Source organism: Lycium barbarum, chromosome 3 (assembly GCF_019175385.1).
Source record: "Lycium barbarum isolate Lr01 chromosome 3, ASM1917538v2, whole genome shotgun sequence".
NCBI lineage: Eukaryota > Viridiplantae > Streptophyta > Magnoliopsida > Solanales > Solanaceae > Lycium > Lycium barbarum.
This window is the reverse complement of record NC_083339.1, coordinates 133,329,680-133,355,181: the sequence shown is the minus strand read 5'-3', so window position 1 is coordinate 133,355,181 and position 25,502 is coordinate 133,329,680. Positions and strand designations below refer to the sequence as shown.

Here is a 25,502-nt window from a genome sequence, read left to right as displayed (position 1 = left end):
CTAACATTACATTTACATGCTACAATTAATGGCCTTAATAATTATCCTACACATAATTAAAGTATGATCTTTATTTATCCCACATATAATCAAATTAGGTTACCTTATATTTCATTTACAACTTGGTCGAGCCACTGTCATTTTTAGGCTATAAATCAATTAACTAAGTCCAAATTCCAACATGATACACTGTGATTTCGAGTAAAATAACGAGTTCTTGATCTCTCTGTCTCCGATGCCTTTTTTTGTTTAAAGAAAGAAATCTGATTCAAAGACTTTTGACGCTTGAAGGAAGTTTCCTGGTCACAGAAGTGAACGAATTGAAGTATATTGCATAAATGTAGACAAGTTTAATTAACAAGAAGGAAAGAAGCAACTATGAGTGTGTTTGGTATGAAGTAAAAGGTATTTCTAAGGAAAATGTATATGTTTAGGAGATATTTTCCAAAAGATAAATGATTTTCTTATTTATATATGATATGTGATAAGTAAATCAAAAATATTATCCGAAGTTCATATATAATTTACTCAAACATTACGAAGGTGTAGGGGGTTTTGGTTTTGGGCAGTGGGTTGGGGTTTTGGTGGGTGGGGGGGGGGGGGGGGGGGCAGGAATATCATTCAGTTATTTTAATGTGAAATAAAGTTCAACAAATGATGAATTTGGTGCGTTTGTTCCGTTGAAAAAGCTGACCACCAAAGAATGTGGTGCAGACGTGTAGTGGATGGGGATGCTCCCTTCTTAATTAGAGATTTCGGGTTCGCTCCCTCGATTTGAAAAAATTTCTTGATATGGAGTGCTTTCCCCGAATGAACCCTATGCGGCGCAAATTCGAAATAGTCGGGCTCTCTGTAGGTACCGGACACCAGAGGTGGAAAAAAAAAACTAAAAGAAGCTGAAGTCAGCGGTTTTAAGCTGTGATCCAAAAAATAAACAAATATGTCTGGTTTATTTATTTTACCTACATTAAAGTTTCATGAATTTTCATGCTTTCGTCTCATTCAAGAAAAAATGAAACTACGGCGAAGAAGAAATTATTAAACATATCTCACCCTCATAGTATTAAAAAACAGATGATGCGGCGAATGTATTTGTGCACTTCTTGAATTCGCCTTCGAATGTGAACAGTTAATTATAACTTACTTTAATAGTTTGACTTTGACTATACGATTTTGTTAAATTATTAATTCGATGCGACTTCAAGCAGATCTTTTTTCGTTTTTTAATTGAGACATATGACTTCTGTATCGGATTCAAAGGCTTTTGGCACTAAAAATAGAAAAGAATAAATTACTCGGTCAAAGAATTAATTGAACTTTATTATATCACGAAAATGCTGAAAATTGTTTGGCAGCAATGGAAGAAGCATAGTCACTTTCTAATACTGTTGAAATCCGCATTTAATGGATATATGCATTTACTTATTCCTCTGCCCCTTGAATATCCCAATTGTTAGTCCGTTTATATTGGGTGCGCGTTTTTTTCATTTTTACAAAATTCGTATGAAATTATAAACTTCAATCTGGAAACAAAATGCTCTCTGCCTGAAATAAAAGACAGAATTCTGTCTTCTCCCAAACAATATAAAATAACCTAGCGTTTAATATCAATACGGAATATTCATAACACAAATTTGTAGTACAATATGGAGAAATTTCATGTGTTTACTTGAACAAAACTTAACCACTAAGGACTTGACCTTAAAATATATAAGTGAATCTCATGTATTTAAATTTGATGAACGATAAACAGAACTTATTAGTGGTGGTTATATGTTCAACTTAAAAGGCTAAAGTCACTAGCAATTACTCACTCCTAATATTTAAGTCACTCAATATTTGATATTTTGAACTGTAACTTTTTATGTTCCCGAGGTCCAAACATGAAAATCTCTATTTCCTGTGGATCAATATTATCACTTTTTATTACTTCACAATTTAATCCCAATTTCATTAGTCGTTACTTCTTATGTGATGGAAATAACAAGAATGATCATTCGAACAAGAACAAGAGAAGAAATTATTGCTGGTAAGAATATGATTTAATCAGGTTCTAAAGTGGATATCGGATATTGAGTGAAAACCAAACACTAAATAAACTTATTTTTGATCCTTTAGTGATTAGTAAATTTTGATTTTAGGTTGTATGGCATTTGACTAAACACCTTGAACATTTAATTAATTGAAATGTGTACTATATATTCATTTGATTGTGAATATTTGCAAATTCTTAAAATTATTAACTGTTCCAGCATTTAGTTGCCCTTGTATTAAATTAAAGATTAAATAAGCTGAGTCGTATACCAAAAGAACCAGAATGAAATAGACCGCGTGATGTGAAGGGCAGTTTAGTCATTTAGGCAGCAGAATGAAAACGACACAAAAGGGCAATTTCGTCAACCCACTTATTTTGTATCGAAAAACAGAGGACAGCCAAGTGCTATCTATATAAAGGAGATTCCTTGAATTGAGAGAAAAGCATGTTCATTCTGAATTCCGAATTCTCAACTAACTCTTTTTCACTAAGTTCAAATAGTGGTTAAAAAACAAAAGAAAACTGCACATAAAAAAAGAGTAGCAACCATGGCGGATACAGTGCATGGTCCAGCAAGTTTCTCTACACAAGCCAATGCTTTGCTCAGAAAGAATATGACTTTTCAGGTTCATTTCTTTGTCTTTTACTTGTCACGTTGGCTTCTCGAGAGTCAATTTGACTAATCAGAGCTGAATTGAATTACATTATCTAAGAATTAAGATTTAGATGTTCAAAACGGTACGAAAAACCGTTATAAGTCTTCTCATATTAGTCTGACTATCGAGAAGTAAAAGTGAACGGAGGGAGTATTTGATGTTGTCTTAAATTATTGATAAATTGCGTTTACCTGTCTTTGGCAACTCAAGTTCTAGATTTAGTTATATTGTTTTTGGAAGTTATTTTTCTTTCTGTCCATGATATTCTTCTTTGTTAGAACAATAATTTTCGAATTAAGTCTGAAGAAAAAAATTAGAAATGTGATGTTTGCTTACCGAATTGAAGTCTGAAATGGTGAAAATATGATATTTACTTTTGTGTTGCAGAAACGAGATGTAAAGTCAAATATTCGGCTCATCTTGGTCCCTTTAGTACTTTGTGTATTGCTAGTTCTCATTCAAAATTTGGTCAACAAAGAGTTAGATAAACCATCAAACAGATGTGGCTGCCAATGTGTTGACCAAAATGGTGATGGAAAATGTGAAGAAGTGTGTGGTATTGAATACTCAGATTTGGACCAAGCAGCCAGCTGTCCTATTCCTAGCCCACCCGAATGGCCTCCCTTGTTACAGATACCTGCACCAAAGTATCGTGCTGTACGAACTGATTTTACTTCATTTGGGGACTTGCCCGATGATTCGTGCAGAATATCGGGTTCTTGTCCAGCTACTATACTTCTGACTGGAACTAATCAGACTTTTGGACGAAGTATGTATTGTTTTTCTGTGATCCTAGTATTATATCATAAGTGAACTGAGTATTTTCTCTGATATGTATGTACAATAATGTGGAACTTAATAGGTGTGGGTAGAAATTTGTTCAGCAGTGGATCAGCTCTAAATTCCTCTGATATTTTATATAGCTTAGCCTATAATGTCTTGGTGAGCCTCTCTCCATTTAGCGTATTTTACTTTTCTCATTCCCTTGAGATTCACTGTGCATAGGTTCAAAATTTACTCTCTGTGTGATGATGAATCAACCTTCGTATTTTCAGGGTTCCGAATCACCACCTGAGTATATGAATTATCTTGAGGCAGCTTTCTTCTCCAGCCTGCCAGTCTATAACGTTCAATCCCAGTGTTCTCCCAACTCCACATTTTCTCTTCCATTGAAATTTGGTTCTTTAGCTGTTCAGCAAGGTAGTCAACTTATGCTCATTACTGCTTTTTGACTGGCCTTAACTTTTTTTCTGTTGGATATTGCATGTCTAAATTGAGGAAGAATGCATAATGCTTAGGTTGAAAAAGTTGACCAATTTTGGTGCATAACTGATTTAGGGTTAATTTAAGCTTTAGTTAGAGAATTTTTGTCTGAATGTCATGGCTATCGTGTGATCCAGTAGGAAAAGTTTCTATTACGGAAGACATTTTAGCTTTGATAGGAAGATAAGCACATGCGCTGACATTCAGTCTAAGATTAAAGCTGCTATATACACAAGTAGTTGAGTAATGTCAAAAAAAGTTAGATCCTCGCGCACAAGAAAGCTCATGTCTTTTCCATATTGGGTTATATGGTTTATAGCTTTGTTAATTGTCTGCTGCAGAGATAAGTTGTGTCAAAGGTTTACACTTGTGGCGCAATAGTTCTGATGAGATCAACAATGAGCTTTATAAAGGTTACAGGAAGGGGAATCCAGAGGGAAAGATAAACGAGATAATAGCAGGTTTCCTGGTGCCCTTTGCATAAATGTCTTTTTGCATAACAATGATATTCAGTATCATCTTAACTATGTATTACCTCCTTTTTGCAGCATATGATTTCCGTAATTCAAATAGAGATAGTTTCGATGTGAGTATTTGGTATAACTCTACCTATAAGAATGACACAGGCAATCAACCTATGGCATTGACAAGGGTTCCTCGTTCAGTGAATTTGGTAAACCTTCCACTTCCTTCTGCCATGTTCTTCTGTATGCAAATTGTCCTTGACCCTTGTAAAATTTGTATTGTTGATTTTATCACTGTGAAGGAAATCCGTAATAGATATTAAGAGATTCCTGAGAATTAGTTCCATTTACTTGAGTAGGCATGGAAAGGCATGTGATGAGTACCTGGAGTACTCGGTGCATTTAGCTTTAACTTTGTTGTTCCGCTTTTCCCTGCTTTATGATGCCCATAATCTTTCAAGTAAATTTATGTAGGTCTTCAGACATCATTCTGTGTAAATCATTTTATGAACTCACATATTTATATGCACACATAGATATATATAAATAAGATTTACTGGTATGCTTTTAAAGTTGGAAAGTGACTTGTTTAATTTAATACTTTATGATTGCCTTGTCTAGATACTGGTACTAGCTGGATGGACCACACTTATAATTTTGATTGTTTATTAGACTATACTATAGATTGTCTAATATCCTTACTCTCTTAGTAAGTTTAGAGAAGATTAGTACTTTTTTATGACAAGAAGCAGCTGTTCTTGAAAGAACTGGAAGTGGTAATTCTGATCATATTTGTGCTTCGTAGTGGAACTGGATATAATAAGTTCTTTTGCACTAAAAAATGTAATTGTGAGTTTGTCATGTTGTTGATTGTCCAGTTAATTACCAAGAACCATATTGTATCAACATTGACCATTACTAAGAAATATCAAGTTGTCTATTCATTATCGCACTAGCAATTCAAAAGTCATCAGACTGATTTGCTTCACAATGCATTCTTCTTGAATGAAAGGAATGAGTATGTGTTGATTATGTATGAAAGATTAATTGTAGTTATTTGAACCTATTCATGTAATTGATGTGTTAAATTTTGCTAAATGTTTTGTACAGGCATCAAATGCCTACCTTCAGTTTTTGCTTGGACCTTCAGCAAGAATGTTGTTTGAGTTTGTCAAAGAAATGCCCAAACCAGAAACAAAACTCAGGCTGGACTTTGCTTCTCTACTGGGACCACTATTCTTTACATGGGTGGTTTCACAACTTTTTCCGGTAAGTAAATATGTCCTCTTCTATTGTAATGGAACTTGTTACCATCTCCATGCAGACAAATCCATTTTCTTTTAATGCTATCATTGATGCCAACTTGTCAGCTATCCATTTCCTAGACAACTTTCCTGCATTCATCAACTGCCTTGTTTAGTATTTACCTCATTTTATGTGTTGGAGGCATGAGGAGTGAAAGTTCACCTTATTTAGTCACACAGTATGAGTTTTAGTTCTCTCTTTTATTTCTTTTTAGCTGAACATGGTTTATTTTTTGGTTCGTGTACGAGAATAAAGACTGATTTATTTGATGGGAGAGCTAAGAAATATTACTTCTTTAAGACTTCTAAACTGTTAATTCAGTTATTGCAAGAAATACTTACAAGAATTCATCATAGTAAACATGCGATTAAACTTCTTTTCATAGTGTCATGCTTCTTTAACTCGGCACTTTGTCAATCGTGAGGTTTTTCTGAGTGTTACTGCACCTTTTGATGATCAGTATTTCTGAAACTCCTCCAATGTTTATTTTCTTTACCATCGTGCCTGGTTAAGTTTATCTTATTAATTTGTGACACAGAAATTGCATATACTATCAGCCTTTATGCAGATGTTATCTTTTTATTTATTATATGATTATATTAATTCCTTATGCTCGTCATATTTATTGCATGATTAATTGTGTGCAGGTTGTTTTGATAGCTCTAGTTTATGAGAAGCAGCAGAAACTACGAATCATGATGAAAATGCATGGACTTGCGGATGTTCCCTATTGGATGATTTCTTATGCTTATTTTTTGGTCATATCTGCTCTATACATGTTATGTTTTGTGATTTTCGGCTCATTAGTAGGTAATTTTACAGCTACTCAGTGGAGCCTTGTTGTTAACTGGAGTTGCCTGATACATATTTCATTCTTTCTCTTTTAACCTTTTTGCAGGCTTGAAGTTCTTTTTGCTTAATGATTACAGCATCCAGTTCGTGTTTTACTTCATCTACGTAAACTTGCAAGTGTCCCTTGCTTTTCTAGTTGCTGCATTTTTCTCAAATGTTAAGACAGCCACAGGTTTGAATCTGCAACAGAACTTGCTGCTAATGTCGCGAGGATTGCATATGAAATAGAACATTTATTAGAAGGATGAACCAATTCTTCATATTAACTTTCAACAACAAACATGATATGACTAATTCTTCTTGCTTGACCTTTTAACAGTCATCGGCTATATGATGGTGTTTGCAAACGGACTCTTGGCATCATTCCTTTTCCAGTTCTTTCTCCAGGATGAGTCATTTCCCAGTAAGTTCAGGAAATTTAAGGATTTCTTGCTAACTGTCATCTAGCTGGAACTATAAGTCATGATTCTCATAGTTGCACCACCGAGTCACGCTCCAGATTGATGATAATTTATTGGAGCAATACATTTGTACTGTGCTGCAGTTCATTAGGGACCGTTTGAGGGGATTGCATCATTCAATTTCTACAATGAAAATTAATATTACGGTTTTCTCTTTTATCTGCTTACCTAGAGCACTCAGAAAATAGTCAAATACTACTAAATATCGTTTAATGGAAGGAGAATACCGTCTAAGAAAGGGTGGACGGGAGGGGGCCATATAATTTTTTAGGGGATGTTTGAGAAGGTAGGGTGAAAGGTGGTAAAGGATCAGGAGAGAAGAAGGATTCATATGCATGATGCATGCAAAAGTCAAAAGAAGGAAAGTTAAATGGTTAGAGAGCTTCAGCTCATCATCTTTCTCTACCTCTGTATCATGACTAAAAGATAGTTCTTTCTCCTGACCGTATTCAATATAAGTGGCTTTACGTTATTAAAATTAAGTAATAGGATGAGAGGGTACTATTTCAAGTTTGGTAGGACTCTACTATAGTACTCCAAAATAAAACATATACAACACTGGTCTTTTTACATTTTCCTGTTGGATTTACTACTGCAATGTTGGTTTACTAATTTGCTGCCTTCAAAGTGTAGTTTTACCATACCCTAGGGCGCTGGATTATAGATATGTAAAAGGAAATGAGGGGATAGAACAATTCAGGGGTTAGCGACCGTTCCATGTTTTTTTAATGTCTGCAGGCTTTGAATGAAAATAGGGAACAAATTGCTATGTTCCTTCTAATATTTCCTTCCTTTACCAAGGATCACGGGAGAGCTATAGACTTTCATTAGGTGAAGAAAACCAACTTCTTCTCCTCTGTGCCAAAAATAATGTTAGAATTGAGATAGTGGTCTGATTCTTTTGCCTTTACTTCTCCTGATATTTTGTTTGAGTTGTTTAATTTTTTTGTTTGGTTTTGTTTTTCACTTTGTATGCTACTTCTGGTAAATGCTCTCATGATATTGTAGGAGGCTGGATTATAGTTATGGAGCTTTATCCTGGATTTTCTCTTTTTCGTGGATTATACGAGTTTTCCCAATATGCTTTCAATGGTAATTATATGGGAACAGATGGTATGAGATGGAAAGATTTGAGTGATGGAAAAAATGGGATGAAGGAGATCCTAATAATTATGATAGTGCAATGGTTGGTGTTTCTCGTTCTTGCTTATTACATTGATCAGCTTGCATCATCAGGGAAAGATCCCCTTTTTTTCTTGTGGAACTCCCGAAAGAAGCCTTCACATCCTCCTGTCAGGAAACTTAGTTCAGGAAGGCAGGGGTCTAAAGTTTTCGTACAAATGGAGAAACCTGATGTTGCTCAGGAGGTAAACACTTAACGTTTCTCCTGAAAAACATTTTTCCCAGTTCATTTTTTTTTCCCTGTACATCTGTTCCTATCTACAGAACTAACCATACAGAACCTCCTTTCAACAGAGAGAGAGAGTTGAACAGTTGCTCGAATCAAGTACAAGTCATGCCATCATTTGTGACAATTTGAAGAAGGTTTATCCGGGGAAAGATGGAAACCCTGAGAAATTTGCAGTGAGGGGATTGTCACTTGCTTTGCCTCAAGGGGAATGTTTCGGGATGCTTGGTCCCAATGGTGCTGGCAAAACTACTTTTATTAACATGGTCAGTCCTGTTGTCTGTTTTTGTTAGATGTATCTTTGTATATCTCAAGTTTTTGTCACTCAAGGATGTGACCTTTATGTTCGCATAACTTCAAAAACACATTCTTAGTTCCCTTCATGTTGTAGTCAGATGTAATGTCTATTGATTCTTTCTTCATTTACATAGATTGCTAAAACTGAAAACTCTACACCCCTTAGTGACAATTTTCTGCTAACAGATGATTGGGCTCATAAAACCAAGCTCTGGTACTGCATATGCTCAGGGTATGGATATACGAACGGACATGGATATGATATACACCAACATGGGTGTATGTCCTCAGCATGAGTAAGGATCTATTTCCTCTAGTCAAGTTGAAATGTGATCCCTCCTCCTTCCTGCAAACATCAGTGTCCTTATGCTAATTGTAATTTTTTTCATTTGGAAATTTTGTTTCAGCTTACTTTGGGAAAAGTTAACAGGAAGGGAGCACCTACTTTTCTACGGAAGGCTTAAAAATCTTAAAGGGGCAGTCTTGACACAAGTAAGTTAATGGCTCATGTCTTAACTTTTACTTGGGCTTATGAGGAGCACTTGTAAATCGAAACTTATCATCCAAAACCAGTTAGAGAAGAAACGTTGATTCAGCTAAGTTACAGGCAATTAGCATAACTGAATAAATTGATTTTATTCCTCAATGCCAGGGTATCGTTTACTGATATAGCAATAACACAAGCAATTGGTATCGTTTACTGAAAGACAAAATGTTGATAAACTTGACTTCTCATCCAAAGCAGATTTTTTTTTTTTTTTTTTGAGGGGTTACTTATACTTTTCTGCCTACAGGCAGTTGAAGAATCTCTTAAGAGTGTCAACTTGTTTCATGGAGGTGTTGCTGACAAGCAATCTGGGAAATACAGTGGAGGAATGAAGAGGAGGCTAAGTGTTGCTATCTCACTGATTGGAGATCCCAAGGTATGTTAGTCCTACCATCCATCCTCGTGGAAAGACAGTCAGAGATGTGTATTGATATTCTTTTGTGGTTTCTGAAATTTTCCAGGTTGTCTACATGGATGAGCCCAGTACTGGACTGGATCCAGCGTCACGAAATAACTTGTGGAAGGTTGTCAAACGTGCAAAGCAAGATAGAGCGATTATTCTCACAAGTAATTTACGTTGCTTCTCTTGCTTCTTTGTTGCCCCCTTTCACCGGAAAAAAGTTAGGGAAGTAATAATCAGCTGTAATTAGGGTTTCTCCAATTACGCGTGTTCTATAAACAACATATACAGTAATCTTAAAAGTACTGATAATGGGATATTATGAGTTGTAGCCCAGTTTCTTGTCATTCCACATTAATGCAGATGTCCTAGCCCAACTAATCTTGGACTCTGCACACCTGAATTCTTTCCTTGTTCCTTCCTTACCACTGGTTAATGAGATCATTAATATGACTACTCATAACAATTTCAGCTCATTCAATGGAAGAAGCGGAGCATCTATGTGATCGACTAGGAATATTTGTCGATGGCAACTTGCAGTGTATAGGAAATCCCAAAGAGGTAATTTTAAGCCTTGAAGAAATTTTGGAAATCCTGTATATTTATTGTGCTTACCTCACTGTTATGAGATTGTGGATCGGGTATTCTTCTGATAGGAAAAATAACGTTTACATAAGTAAGAATGAAGGGAAGTGGAGACTTGGTAGGCTAAGAAGTTTAGCTTTAAAATATAATGATTGCAAGTGCTGAGTCAGTTTATATTCTTTTTGACCTCTCCATCTGATTCCATTTATTTTGCAACTGTTCTGACCATGTATTCCCCTGTTGGATGACAGTTGAAGGCGAGATTCGGAGGGTCTTATGTGTTTACGATGACAACATCATCAGATAACGAGGAGGAAGTGGAGCACATGGTGCAACGCCTGTCTCCAAATGCCAACAGGATATACCATATATCAGGGACGCAGAAGTTTGAGTTGCCAAAGCAAGAGGTTAGAATTGCAGATGTATTTCAAGCTGTTGAGAAAGCAAAGAGTAGATTCACAGTCTATGCTTGGGGTCTGGCTGATACAACTTTGGAGGATGTGTTTATCAAGGTTGCTCGCACTGCTCAGGCTTTCAATGTTCTCTCCTGACACCCATATTAGCACCATTCTCTACATTTTATTGGGGCATAAGTTTTTCATTTCGTGAAGATTTTGGTTGAATCACTCTGTCATACGTTTGTGTTACTACATTTATTTCATGTAGATATTTTATTTTTGGTACATTGGAGAATACTGTAATTATTATTTGTGATATATCATACAGACGTGTGAACGACTCAAAATTGTCTCAAATATCTTATACTCATTTTTTCTCATTTAAATGACTACTGTTATGGATACCTTTCTAGTGGACTCGGCAGAAAGTATTCTTGGTGAGAGTTTGAAAATCAAGAAAGAAGTCCAATAAACTGCACAGGCAGCATCAATGAGTAAAATATTACTGGAATACTGCCTATGAATCTTGTCAAATCAGGAAGTACAGATGTGATGCAAGAATGCAGCTGGTGTATCGATGACATGGCCCAAACATTTATTTAGTTAGCTTTTCCGAAAGTAGTTAGTCAGTTCCAAAAGTTAGTTACAAGTTTCATTAGTTAGTTATAGCTGTCTCATGCAGTTAGATTCAGTTGTAATTCAATTAGTTGGAGATCAGCTCATTCAACTGATTCATATATACCATGCAAAGTGTACACTTGATTCATTCATGAAAATACAAAATATCTTCTCTCTCTTTACACATTTCTCTCAATTAGCTTCCTTCCGGATTAAATTCCCTGAGTTTGCAACTGCAGTTCTTCGAGTTAAACCTCCTAGATCTGTTAATTCCTTGTTACTTTGTGATTGCATTGCGATTGTGCATCAAGATGTTAAATGATATATATGACGCGAATAGAACGTTACTAAAGTTTAAACAGCCTAGAAAAGAGGGCAATGTTAGCTGTATTTATTTCTGTTGATCCTTTCAGTTTTAATGTAATAGTGATGAATTAGAAATATTTCTTCAAATTAATTGATATCGCTGTGAGATTAAACCGTACTTCAATACTACTATTCAACCTAGGTATGGACAGCTGGGGACCAGGCTAGCCCATTTTGAAAAATTGTTAGTACTACAATATAGCTCAGTTCCTTCTACTGGAAAAAAATGTTCTTTTTTCTTCTTTGGGTTGGGGTTCCTATGAATTGTGGGGAAAGGTAAACGAGAAGAGACCCTAGTGAACTAGAACTAGCGCCTAAAATGATGCTTAATTTCTTTTGTGATCATAAAAATTTAATTATAGAAGACATTATGCATCATAACGAAATATAGGGTCTGGACTAAATGAGTTAAGGCACCGGATCGAGTTATGTGAACTATTAAAAGTAGTTTTTAATTTGTCTTATACAAAAACTTCAACAAAAAACAAAGAAGGAACTGCCAGGTGGATTACTTGTTCTGCTCTGTGTACATGTGGCTAAGCATAGGATGTCCAATCTGGCTCATCAGGAACCTGCATTCACATAAAATTGGATTAAAGAGTAAATTCCCTTTCTCAAGTTGTATCTACTACTTAAATTGCAACTCCAATATCAGGAAAAAAAATTCTTCTTCTATCTCTTTTTTTTCTTCATTTTCCTTTAAGTTCTTTTTAATGTTTTATCTATCCTCGTATTATAGAGTTGTTCAACTTTAATCTGATCAACCAACCAAACTAAAAGTTGGCTTTTCGTCCGAATTGGCAATTGAAAGCAAAGTCTTGAAATTTTGAAAGTATTACATTGAAAGCATCTGTATAAGCCAAAAAGTCTCGGTGCTAGACTATCACAATATGGACTTTATTGGTAGTTCATATGTTTTCTATGTGAAGGCAGCATACTTATCTGAACGATTATTGAAGTAACACAATATACTTGTGTCGTCTGAAAGATATATGGGAAATAAATAAAGAAACAGATTAGGATATATAATAATATATTAAGGATTAATGTGGTGCTTTTGTCCGGATCAACTTGCGCGCATCTCAACTATTCTATAGATATCGATAAATCTATCACGTATTAATAGTTAAAGTACAAGGTTTTAGTTTTAGCCATTTGGACATCATTACATTGATATTTGAAACAAATAAAGTATATGAAGTTGAGTTGAATTCAAGTGGAGTAATGAAATTGCATAATGAAAAAAAAAATTGTGGGATTAAGTAGTTAATAAATATTTTACTATTTTGTTGTATCTTACAAGTACAATTCGGGGGGGGGGGGGGGGGGGGGGGGGGGAGGGAGGGGGGGGGGGAGGGAGGGGGGATTGAATCAAATTGATTGCATAGCGCAAAATAGTCATAGCTCGTGCTCGGAATTAATCATAAGTCTCCTTTGAACAAACCGTGACTCAATTTTTGGCTTGGTAATCATATTTTTCTGTAAATGTTCATTTCAAATCTCCGATATCTAAAAATTGTTTTTGGTACATTGGAGGATACTGTAAATATTATTTGTGATATATAATACAGTTCCCTTCCCAACATTTGTTTCATATTACGACTCAAAATTGTCTCATATGCTTATATGTTTTTTTTTCTCATTTAAATGACTGTTATGGATACGTTTCTTGTGGACTCAGCAGAAAGTATTTTTGATGAGAGTTTGAAAATCAAGAAAGAAGTCCAATAAACTACACAACAGTAGCATCAATGGGTAAAATATTGCTGGAATACTGCCTATGAATCTTGTCAAATTTAGGAAGTATAGATGTTAAATATGTATAATGTTTACATCCGAGAAATATTTCACAAAAAGATGTACAATAATTAATACTATAACTGTGAAATTACTTCAATACTAGTCCATTCAGTTTAGATATCGACAGTAGGGGACCATGCTAGCCCATTTTGAAAACTTTGTTACTACAAAATAGCTCAGTTCCTTCTACTGAAAAAAATTGTTTCTTTCTTCATTTTGGGTTGGGGTACCTATGAATTGTAGAGAAAGGTAAGTTGAAATATTTTTTTTTAATAAGATGAAAGTTCAGGTAACCAACCAACTAGATTCTCAATATTAGCCAAGTTGAAACTATTAAATTGCAACTCTAATATCATAATTATCTTCGTCTTTATCTTTTCTTTTTCTATTTTTTCATTTTCCCTTATGTTCTTTTTTAGTGTTCTATTAATCCTCGTTAGTTTATAGAGTTGTTCGAACTTCAACATAGTAATTTGAAGCAACTAAGCTAAAAGTTGACTTTTCGTTCGAATTGGAAATAAAGCAAAGTCTTAGAGAAGTGAAAAAGGAGAAATGCAAGTTTGAGAACAAAGAATGGTGTTGACTGCAAAGCATGTGGGCGAGTTTTGAAAATTAAAAGCATCAGTACATTGAAAGCAATATTAGTATGAGCCAAAAAGTCTTGAAGCTAGACCGATCACCTATGTGTTATTGACTTATTGGTAGTTCATATGTTTTTTATGTGAAAGCACATATTTATTTGAACGGTTGAAGTAACATAAGATACTTGTGTAGTACTCTAGAGAATTACTTATGGGAAATAAATAAACATACTTATGTGTAAGAGGAGAATTGAGTGAAACACAGGAATCATGATGGAACTAATATGTGTAATACTTAATATGTACCTTAAACAAGTGTAATGTCCTTATTTTTTTTAATTTTGTACGGCGGTGGTGTCTGGTCAATTTGAGCGCACCTCAACTATTTCACCAGATAGCCTATTTTTCTCCTAGCAACTGTAAATTCTAACAATTATTTTCCATTCCCATCATATGAATGAACGGCTACTTCAATTTGACGCTTCAAATGCAGTTATCTTTTGATCAATTTTCATTTCAATTTTTTTATAGAGAAATAAGAGAACTCTTATGGACAACTGAGATTTGTTTAAGTGATGATTGAGTACTTTTACAACCGATCATTAAATTGAAGTTTTAGTTCATGTGACAGACAAGTGAAAACTCTATTGTTCCTCTTGTATGAGATAATAAGGTGAGAAACAATATTGAAAAGATGAAAGGACCATTTGAACTTTGAAGTATGGAATAGTAAATCACGTACATTGTTTGATTTTCAGCCAGGTGGACATCATTTGATTGAAATTTGAAACACACAAAAAAGTATATGAAGTTGCTTTAAATCAAAATAATGAAATAACACAATGAAAAAAATAGTGTGATAACTAATTAGTGAAACTACTACTATTTTGTATCTTGCAAGTATAATATTCTAGTTGCATGCACTAGCCTTCACTTATCCATTCTCATATCGACGGGCGATTTGCAGGAGATTGTCCTTCGCTGGGGTGGTCTTTAATTTTGTCTCTCAAATTAGTGGTCTTTAATTTTTGTCCTTCGCTACAAGTCTCTTGGTTCCAGGTTTGAATCCCCGCTTAGTTAAAAATAAAAAAAAAAAACTCTAGGCATAAGTTGGGATTCACAAGGCATATGTCTTAAGGCGTAAGTTGGGTTTCAAACTCTACCCTAAGACAAAAAAAGAAAAAAAAAATTGCTAGAATTTTGCAAACCCTCTGCCTTAAGGCTTAATTTTGAGTAAAAGTTTGCCTTAATGCATAAGTTGGTGCGAATTTCAACTTATGGCTTGCGAATTTTATTTTTTCTATTGAGCTTGGATTCGAATCCAGGATCCTTGGATGTTAAGCGAAGGACAAATATTAGAGACCGCCAGTTTGAGGGGCAAAAATTAAAGACCACCCCAAAAGAAGGGCAATCCACTCAAAAAAATGCATATTGACTTCTCTCCCACATTTTGAAAAAAAAATTAAAAGAGGAAAAAATCAAATTGCATAGTGCAAAGAAGTCGAAGCTCGTGTTTGGAATCAATCACAAGTCTCCTTTCAATAAATTGAACACTATACTAGAAAAGAGCTGTTTATCGACTATTTCCATTTCCCGGCAGTTGAACAAACCGTGACTCATTTTATGGTTTGGCAATCTTATCTTTCTGTAAATGTTCATTTCAAATCTCCGATATCTGAAAAGAAACTAGATGAATGAATAATTATAGGATTGAGTAGTAGAACCGTAGATAATTAGTGGAGAATTTGTTAATTCTTAGTAAAATTAGAATTGCGATGTTGATTTATTAGAGAGTACTTCTTCCGTTCCAATTTATGTAGAATCTTTTTAAGTTTGTCTTAATAAAAGATCACTTTTTTATATTTAGAAAAATCTAATTTTAAAATTTTCATTTTTTCTTTAATGAAATAATTATAGGTTTATTTATATGTGTATATATAAGACTTATTTTTTATCATATATTTTTTTTAACTTCATGTAAATTAAATAATGCTACATAAATTGGGAATTGGAAGCATTTTTTTTTTTTCATACCCGACTATATATTGTTGGACATTACGATATGTGGATTTTACTTTCACTTAAAAGAAAAGAGCAAGATAGAAAAACTGTACATATTTTCGGCTATTTTTAGCTAACAAATACATTTATTGATGGCGAATCTCGAGAATATGGCATCATACTTGATCTAAAGTTCTAATACGTCTTTACTTTCTCAGTTTTGAATATTTGTCTTTATCCACTATTCCAAATCATTCCTTATCAACATCTCTTATCTGAATTACCTAATCTTAATTTTTTTAGTATATACCATATTTTTCATTTAGCATGATCCAAAACCTCACTTATTTATAAACTCCCAGCTATATAGTAAGTTACCAACGATTTATCCTCTTTCAACAATGGCCAAAACGTCTCTTTATTATTGTTTTGCTTTTGTCATTCTTTTTATTGGAAATTCATGTAGAGCAAATGAAGAAATAAAAGTGTATGAATTGAAGAAGGGTGATTTTTCTGTGAAGATCACAAATTATGGTGCAACAGTTCTTTCTGTTATACTCCCTGATAAACATGGTTTAGCTTCTTTCTCTCTTCTTTGTTTCTTAATCTCTAATTACATTTTTATCTACTGTCAATTTCATATCTTTAATTGCTTCTTCTAACACTCTTAACATTTTCACTCCTTTTTAAGGAAAAATGGATGATGTTGTTCTTGGTTACCATTCCATTGATGACTACAAGGTTAGTTTCTCTGATTCTCTTTTCCAAAGACGGATTCAGGATTTGAAGTTTTTATGGGTTTGTACAACGACAATGAATTAATTTACAGGGTTCGCAATCAAATTTTTATAAATATTTACTGAACTAAATATATAGGATTTGGAAAAAAGTTAATGCATTCGCGTGAAACCGTATAGTACTCTATGGATCTGCTATTGCCCTTTTTGTAAATTAACTTGAATAGTTGTTAATGAAAGAGTAGCTGACATATCACATGCGTATATCACATGTATAATTAGTGTATAATATAATATACTGGCTAGTGGCTGGAGAAATTTTTTGCCAAGTGGCTAAATGTGTAACTTCCCAAAAAGAACATGGGTTATAGGTCATCTTCATAATGAGGATAATTCATCTGTTTATTTCTCCTCATATTTTGTAAAAGATATGGAATTTTTGTGTCTTGGGTTCCTAATTATAAGTTGTTAATGTATGTATAGAATGATACTACATATTTTGGTGGCCTGATTGGGCGCGTAGCTAATCGGATTGGAGGAGCAAAATTTGAGTTGAATGGTGTGGAATACAAATTACCTGCTAATGATCATGGAAACACACTCCATGGTATTTATAATTTTTCATCTTTTTTTGTTGTTAAAGCTTTCAATTTTAATAACTTTTAACATTTGATTAACATGTTGAAAATCGTTCTAATTCAGGGGGTAGCAGAGGATTCAATAATGTAATTTGGACTATGGAATCTTTTCAGGAAGATAGTCATCTTACTCTTACCTACAATAGCTTTGATGGTGAACAAGGTATACATATTTAATTGTCCTCCTTTTTATTTCATTTAACGAACGACAAGGCATTACAAAAATACCATTAAATTTCAAAGTATCACGGTCTATTTCAAAAATTTCACGTCTAAGCATATTTTCACAGTAACATCACTATAACTGACTTGCCAAATTTTGACCGGCATTACTTTCAATTGGTAAAAGACTCACACATACTTGAAGGGTATGACTTCAAGTGATGGATTCGATAGAACGGCCAACCACTTGCAATTTTTGCAAGAGATGAAATCCAAAAGACCATTACTAACGTGTCGTAGATTGGCCCTAGTACGTGATAGGCCAGATGAGAAGAAATTAAATTAATAGATTGTGCGGTAGATAAAGATATAACTGATGTCCCTAGCAACTGCTGATGTTGTTTTATCTGCCATTTAAAAAGTAAAAGATTCTCATTGTTATAGCTGGATGTGAAAGACATCTATTATTCAAATCATCCTCTTTGCTACTGACTATTTATTTTCTAGCTAGACAAATTTTGATATTCAAATGTTGTGAAACAGGATTTCCTGGTGACCTATCTGTCAAGGTGACATACATGTTCATTGGGACAAACAGGTTTGCCTTAGACATGCAAGCGAAGCCACTAAACAAAGCCACACCAGTGAATTTAGCCTCACACACATACTGGAATCTTGGTGGAGCCACCAGCGGCAATATTTTCTCCCATACTATTCAGATTTTCGGGTCCAAGATTACTCCTGTTGATGATAAGCTCATCCCCACAGGAAAAATTACTCCTGTTAAAGGAACAGCCTATGATTTCCTCGAGCCACGGACGATAGGGAGCAAGTTCAATGAAATCCCAGGTGGATATGATATCAACTATGTGTTGGATAATACTGGGGGCAAGCATTTGCATAGGGCGGCAATTGTTCACGATAGCAAATCGGGTAGAAAGATGGAATTGTGGACTAATAAACCTGGTGTGCAGTTTTACACAAGTAATATGTTGGAAAATGCAAAGGGAAAAGGCGGATTTGTTTACTCAAAATATGCTGCACTTTGTTTGGAGACACAAGGATTCCCAGATTCTGTTAATCATCCCAATTTTCCTTCTCAGATTGTGAATCCAGGGGAAACTTATAAGCACTTTATGGTTTATAGGTTCACTGCCTCATAGAAACTTTTAGATTTTTCTTGGTCATAGTACAGTTGAGTAGACCTTTCTTGTTAAGTATTACTTGCATTTATATCGGAGTAACTTATTTTTATGCTGATTTTAATAATAAAAGGTAGTAGCTCTTAGTTATCATTTTGATCTCATACGTCACTGATTATTTCTAGTTTTCAACTGGATGTACTTAATGCCTTGCTTTTGTTGGATTGCTGTCGATGTTAATGATATGCCATTTTGAATTCTTGTAAGCAAATTACCAAGTCATGAAAACATTCATTCTCTATGAAGTACATAAATCTTGCTTTTAAAGGATCTCGTTAATAAAATTCACAATTTAATCTCTAAATCGAGATTCATATTCAGCATACACGTAGATGTATATGAAGCTCTTCATAAAGCAAATAACCTTAACCAAAATGGTGCCTCATCACATTTATGCAAGTTGTAGGTTTCTACTTTCCTATAGTTGCGAAAGCCACAATCAGTCTTATCAACTTGCGAACAGATAAATATAAAATAAGGGAATTTAGGAGATCAATAAACCGTGAAGGCTTTAAACAACTTTTTTTTTTTTTTCTTTTTCGAGAAGACTTTTTTTATGAAGTACGACTGAATAAATTTCATTGATGGCATCAAGAAAATGCAAAGTATAATAGCAAAAGCATGCAGAATTACAAAAGATGTGGCTCCATTACACACTAGCTATAGTTCCAGGGAGCTAGCAAAATCCAAAAGGGCTCAGGGGAATTTACACGGGAGAGTTTGCACCAGCTATAGAGAAGAAAAACAAACACTTTTAAGACTTTTTCCAATTAAACAACTGAATTTTTAAATGCATACCAACTCAAGTAACTGGACATAAACCTGAATAATCAGAAGCAACTGGAAATAAAGAACAAAGACAGCAAAAAAAGCGGTGAAAACAAGCAAACAAAGGTATATAATGTCTTCCGACTCTTTAGGATTCCAGTAAAATCAGCTGAGTTACAAGTTCTGCTATTCAATTAGCATTTTGTGTTGTTGTCTTCTTGAAATCAATTTTGTCAACTTTGACTTCTCCATCAATGAGTTCATAAACATAGACCACAACACGCAGGGCGTCGATGTCCATGAGAACAAAGCTCGGGTTGACATCATATGTGATGCTACTGTAGGCACCAGTAGCAGATCCTGGATTTATAACAACCCCAGCTTCATGTTTGTATGCTGTGAACTGATGGGTGTGGCCAGTCACAAGTATGTCTACATCTAATTGCCTTTGAAGCATGGCTAATGAGTCCAAGTCACCCCATGGAATAACCTGGTCGACAAGAAAACAAGTGGAAGACACCATTATTAATAAGAGAAAGAGCTGCATGCTTGAGTAAGCATATTTCTCAAATAATTACTTCAGTTTAGAGTGCTGAAAATTTCGAAGCGAGCGAATATTCTAAAAAAATTGTATGCAAAAGATTTTAAGACAAACAAAAGCAGGAGATAGTGGGTTAAACAAGTGGGGAAGTTGAGTACAGAGACCAAAATAGAGTTCAAATTTTGGCCCTAATATTCTTTTTATTTAGTTGCAGAAATATTGGACCGACATGGTACTACCCCTTGAGGAAAGACCAAAAATAAATACAGCAGGGCTTTTTCGGCAGTATAAGTAAATGCATCGAAATCACGCAAATGCAACAAAACATTTTTTTTCTCTGAAGGCAACAGAACTTCAATCCCATGCTAAGCAAGAATGTCATTGCAAGTATCTTAACTCTCTTTACAATAACATACTAACAAAAGTTCATAAGCAAGATGAATAGGTAAATTTAGTGTGAGCACTTATACATAGAACGAGGCAGATATAAGAAGCTGCAGCCGAGACAAGCATAAATATGCACAAAGATAGGGCAGAGTGCATGTTGATACATATTTATCTGCTACATGCATATAACTAAGCAAAGAGTGCTTAGATGTTAGATTTAGCCCTAACAAGAATTCAAATCACCTGAATACCCCAAATATTTTACCACATCCGCTTAAAGCAGGACAGCAAGAGTAGCAAAATAAAATAGTGAATCAGACCTGGTGGCCATGGCATAATCCAAGCTTAAATTGACCGATTGTTAGTGTCTTGGTCTCAGGGTAACGTGAGTCCTCGTCATACTCGCCTCTAGTAATATGCAAGTCAGGACAAAGAGTCTTTAAGTAATCATGAACCTCCTGCACATATAATTTGCATGAGGTAGTCAATACATTTTCATAAAGAACCTACATAAAACTTGGATGCTAAAAGATATCATAAATGTCCACACCAAATGAAGTATGTAATTGGGAGTGAAAAAACAAAATGAATTTGTTGAGGAAAATATATCACACAAATTGTAGGGATGGTTATTCCTAGAAGTTGATCAGAACAACTTAGAAGCACAATGTGTAATTAGAGCAAACTTGTGGAAGTAGCCTACAGATAAGACAGCACTGATGGAGTAAATGCAGGTGAATTTTCTAAATAAACCAAGGAGCAAGGTCTTCATTCTATAATTGACATGGTTTACCGAAAAATGTCCGTCAAATGACTAATTACTCCAAATATAGCATTACACTGATTGTCAAACTTTTTATTTCAGATTCCAAGAAAGTGTAAACAATCATAACCTCATCTCATAACACAGAACTGACTATTAGCATCTCCAAATTTTCTCCCCAGGTGCACAGGATAGAACAGTGTTGTCAAAGGCGTGGTTTCAAGCATGCTTAAACAATGAAGCTAGGCACGCCGCAGATTGTGCGCTTCGCCTCGCTTAACCAGCACTTCGGTGGAGACACCAAGGCTTCAAGATGTGGATCGTAGGAAAAACTATCCCAGCTACTGTCTTTTAAATCTTTACAGAAACGACTTTTGAATAAATAAAGGAGGACTAATCCATGAGTTTTGTCTTGAAAAAGGAAACACTTAAAATAAATATAGTCGGCAAAACTCTATGTCAATTCTTAAGCAAATTAAGGATGAACATTATAATTTTGAACAGTGGCATTGAAAAAGTGAGTTTAAACAACTATCTACAAATAGCACCTCACTTAAACAAATTTTTGGAACAAATGATTTTACATACAAATGATAGGCACATCAGTAGGTAACTTATAAAGGCAAATAACCAAATAATAATCATGAATAGGTAATAAGACATCTGATCTTTCTACATCTGATATAGTTGGTAGCATATAAGTGGGAAATATTGGCTTATCCTATGTTGCTCCGGCTTTTCAAAAATGTTGATGGATGCTTGTCGGATCGTTCCAAAGTAGTGCATTTTGGAGGATCCAACACGGATGTGGTAGGATATTTGGAGAACCCGGGCGACATAGGGACTATCCACCATGAATTCTTCAAGTTTTTTGATAGTTACTACCATGAATTCTTTCATTTCCTATGGACATGAAATCTGAATTCATTGCCTTAGGCGAGACGTGACATCACATTATGTTTTCTGCACTGCTTGCTTCAGTATCTAAAGCCATTCACAACAATCTTATATGCTTTCTTCCATGAGAGTTCTCAAGACACATCCATCTCTAGCTATTAACCCACCCACCATTCCCTTTCGGTTTTTCACAACTTCAAAACTTTCTGTTATTTAGAAGACCATTTATTACTCAATCTGAATAATTCGCTGGAAAATAAATCAAACAACTTCTGGGTGGAAGACTCACTTATCAGTAGTGTTCTTGATAGTATACCAGCCTACCTCATGTCCTTATTCCCCATTCCCAAGAAGGTGCTAGATAAGCTGGACAAGATCAGGAGAAATTTTCTATGGGAAGGGAATAGGAACACTCAGAAATTTCATTTGGTAAAATGGGACAAAGTATAGCTCCCAAAGTACAATGGAGGCCTAGGAGTCAATGATCTGGCAATTCATAACAATTCCTTACTCATAAAATGGCTTTGGAGGTTTGGCTCAGATGATGGAAGTCTCTGGAAGAAGGTGACCATAGCTAAACATGGTAAAAAGGACAACTGGAGCTCCAATGCTGTACTTTTACGTTATGGAGTTGGACCATGGCAGTATATCAGTAAGCTGGGTTCTGAGTTTTCTCATGGAATGCACTTCAAACCTGGTGATGGTGTTCATATTAAGTTTTGGAAGGATAGATGGCTCAACAATACATCTCTCATGGAGGAATACCCCAGCCTCTTCAACATTGCCAGAGATAAGGACTCCTCAACTGCTCAAAACAGGATCAACAACAGTTGGGATGTGCATTTCAGAAGGTTTGTACAGGATTGGGAACTTGGGAGTTTGATGGAAATGTTAGCAAAGGTGGAAGCTCACAACATTGATGAAAGAGCACCAGACAAGTTGAGATGGGGAAACAAAGCACATTCACAGTGAAAGAATGCTATATGCAACTATGTTCTCATAATCAATTGCCTGATATATAGCCATGGAAGCTAGTATGGAAGACTAAACTGCCTATGAAGATTAAATGTTTCAGCTGGGTTATACTAAAGAATGCATGTCTTACTCTGGATAATCTGAATAGAATATGCTTACAATTGGACAACATATGTTATTTCTGCAAGAGCACTCAGGAGACTGTTAACCACCTCTTTCTGCATTGCCCATTAGCTTATGACCTTTGGAACATGTTCCTATGCATTTTTCAGTTAAGCTAGGTGATGCCACATGTCTTGGAGTTTATGGATAGTTGATAAGACCATCAGAAAGGTCTGGAATATGATTCCTGCTGAAAATTTTTGGTGTGTTTGGACTGAGAGGAACAAGAGATGTTTTGATGATACCTCAACTCCTATTCAAGCTCTTTTTTTGACAAGAACTCCTATTCAAGCTCTTAAAGCCAAATGCTTAGTTAATCTTTTTTTGCTGGACAATGTTGTCCCCAGTATCTAATACTGAATAGTTTTTAGATTTTATTAGTACTCTAACTTTAGAAGGAATCAATGTATAGGGGCCTGCAATTCTTTTTTGTATTTTTGCCAATCTGTAATTACGCCCCCGTAATTATGCATCTACTTGATGCTTTTCTAATGAAACATCTTACTTCATCAAAAAAAAAAAAATGAAATCTTACTTCATCAAAAAAAAAATGATTTATACCAATTAGCTTTAATGATCAAGTAATACTAGTATTGATTAATACAAAGTGAAGAAAAGGACTCACTTTAATACAGAGATTACCAGTACAGATGACATGTTGGATCTTTCCAGGAACAAGCATAGACTTAAACTTTGCTGGAAGATCAGCTGCCCTATGTGGAATATGAAGATCCCCCAATGCTAATACCAGCACCATCTTCCTCCTCCTCCTAAATTGGAATAGATCACTAACACTTAATCAAAATCAAACGAATTTGAAATTTTTGTTATTTAATCGCCCATTAAACCCTTTCTCTCGCTGACACTCCAATGCCGGTTTGATCGCTGATAAACGGGGAAGATACGACGTCGTGTGTGCGCTTTTTCCTATTTCCTCTACTTCACGTGAATCGCACGTGACCTGAGGAAGAGTTCTTTTTTTTTTTTTTTTTGGGGAAAAATAACACTACACGTCTATTTAGAGAAAATATTTATCTGAAATGGCCCAAATTTCTAATATTACCTGAGATGGCCCTTTTATACATTATTATATATTTTTATATAAGGTTGATACGTTGTCTACGGTAAGTGTATAATGTTATATGTTGTGTGTATAAAGACTGTTGTAAACAAAAAAAAAAGAGTTGATTATGCAGATATAAATTAAAAATATGGCTACGTAGATGTAATATTTTACGCTGGATTATATTTTATTGAAATTATCTCCTTTTTTTGTCCTTGGATTTATTTTAGGGTAAATTGCATTAAATCCCCTATAAATGACTTGATCACGGATAGACTCCTCATAATCTGAAACCGAGCAATTAATACCCCTAAAATCTATAGTTACTTAACACCATCAATAATGGAAAGTGGACTAGAAAAACTAAATTACCCCTAAAAGTTTTTGAAACTAAAAAAATAAAGTGAAACTGATGAATACAAGAAGTGAATTTTAAGAATAGATATTTTCTTAAATTAAAAGAAAAGAAATATCCCCATGAAATAAAAATTTTATTTCAAATTTCTGCAAATGATACTGTCTAAAATCAGCTTATCTTGAGAAAAGTTTTCATTAACCTGCTTTCAAAAAATACTTTTTAAGAGCATAAGTTTGTATTTGACTAATAAATCATTTGACAAGTGTTTTTGTTAGAAATTTGTGTTTGATCAATATTTTCAAAAAATATTTTTAACTGTCATATTAACAAAAGGGATTCGTATAAAATGTCACCTATTTTCCATTAGTAAGGTGGCTCACAAAAAAAAAATGGAAAAATTACGTTTTATTTTTATTTTTTAAAATATTTAAGCAATGTAGTTAATATTTTGTGTCTAAACACCTGATTTTCATATTGTGTATAAACACCTTTTATACACAATTATACACTTTATACAAATTTGATACATTATATATAACGCTTTCCTTCCTGGTATAATGTTGTATAGTATTTTAAATATGGTATGATATTGTATATTGGGCTACGTGGCGTAAAAAGTTGTATATTTTTAAAAATTTACCAAAATCAATGCTATTTGTTTAGAATTAATAATATTATAATAGTGCAAGGGTGCTAATGAAGTGGTTAATTTGAAGTTGTAAGGGACGTATCTGCGGCTGAGTCATTTTTCTTTTTCCTTCCGGAGATAGTGCGCCTCTCTACCACCCAATGGAGGGGTAAAGTCTTACACT

The 25,502-nt window shown here is 34.6% G+C and overlaps 3 protein-coding genes across 3 annotated transcripts; 2 read left to right on the top strand and 1 right to left on the bottom strand.

Annotated features, from left to right (window-relative positions):
- Positions 1 to 2,473: 2,473 nt before the first annotated feature.
- On the top strand, positions 2,474 to 11,051 carry LOC132632661 (ABC transporter A family member 7-like). The gene is made up of 18 exons (XM_060348683.1): positions 2,474 to 2,661; positions 3,079 to 3,460; positions 3,554 to 3,633; positions 3,747 to 3,891; positions 4,296 to 4,415; positions 4,503 to 4,627; positions 5,529 to 5,687; positions 6,371 to 6,533; positions 6,622 to 6,747; positions 6,895 to 6,978; positions 8,045 to 8,403; positions 8,513 to 8,710; positions 8,928 to 9,037; positions 9,149 to 9,233; positions 9,536 to 9,664; positions 9,750 to 9,855; positions 10,161 to 10,249; positions 10,525 to 11,051. Exons 1-18 carry the CDS (start codon positions 2,584 to 2,586, stop codon positions 10,822 to 10,824), a joined length of 2,838 nt encoding a protein of 945 aa, XP_060204666.1. The 5' UTR covers positions 2,474 to 2,583; the 3' UTR covers positions 10,825 to 11,051.
- Positions 11,052 to 16,123: 5,072 nt separating this feature from the next.
- On the top strand, positions 16,124 to 18,869 carry LOC132632658 (uncharacterized). The gene is made up of 5 exons (XM_060348681.1): positions 16,124 to 16,610; positions 16,729 to 16,778; positions 17,258 to 17,381; positions 17,477 to 17,575; positions 18,118 to 18,869. Exons 1-5 carry the CDS (start codon positions 16,439 to 16,441, stop codon positions 18,735 to 18,737), a joined length of 1,065 nt encoding a protein of 354 aa, XP_060204664.1. The 5' UTR covers positions 16,124 to 16,438; the 3' UTR covers positions 18,738 to 18,869.
- A 483-nt stretch (positions 18,870 to 19,352) lies between these two features.
- On the bottom strand, positions 19,353 to 24,166 carry LOC132632660 (vacuolar protein sorting-associated protein 29). Its single transcript, XM_060348682.1, has 3 exons — positions 23,895 to 24,166; positions 20,793 to 20,930; positions 19,353 to 20,034 (listed from the first exon to the last, which is right to left on the bottom strand). Exons 1-3 carry the CDS (start codon positions 24,024 to 24,026, stop codon positions 19,735 to 19,737), a joined length of 570 nt encoding a protein of 189 aa, XP_060204665.1. The 5' UTR covers positions 24,027 to 24,166; the 3' UTR covers positions 19,353 to 19,734.
- Positions 24,167 to 25,502: the final 1,336 nt, after the last annotated feature.

Bases quoted from the DNA above. Each gene is read 5' to 3' on its own strand.
- LOC132632660 (XM_060348682.1), bottom strand. From the start codon at position 24,026: ATGGTGCTGGTATTAGCATTGGGGGATCTTCATATTCCACATAGGGCA. The intron at 20,931-23,894 runs GTGAGTCCTTTT...TTATATGTGCAG, and splicing joins CTGGTAATCTCTGTATTAAA to GAGGTTCATGATTACTTAAA. The intron at 20,035-20,792 runs GTCTGATTCACT...CTTGTCGACCAG, and splicing joins GATTATGCCATGGCCACCAG to GTTATTCCATGGGGTGACTT.
- LOC132632658 (XM_060348681.1), top strand. From the start codon at position 16,439: ATGGCCAAAACGTCTCTTTATTATTGTTTTGCTTTTGTCATTCTTTTT. The intron at 16,611-16,728 runs GTTTAGCTTCTT...CTCCTTTTTAAG, and splicing joins TATACTCCCTGATAAACATG to GAAAAATGGATGATGTTGTT. The intron at 17,576-18,117 runs GTATACATATTT...GTTGTGAAACAG, and splicing joins TAGCTTTGATGGTGAACAAG to GATTTCCTGGTGACCTATCT.
- LOC132632661 (XM_060348683.1), top strand. From the start codon at position 2,584: ATGGCGGATACAGTGCATGGTCCAGCAAGTTTCTCTACACAAGCCAAT. The intron at 4,416-4,502 runs GTTTCCTGGTGC...TCCTTTTTGCAG, and splicing joins GATAAACGAGATAATAGCAG to CATATGATTTCCGTAATTCA. The intron at 9,234-9,535 runs GTAAGTTAATGG...TTCTGCCTACAG, and splicing joins AAGGGGCAGTCTTGACACAA to GCAGTTGAAGAATCTCTTAA.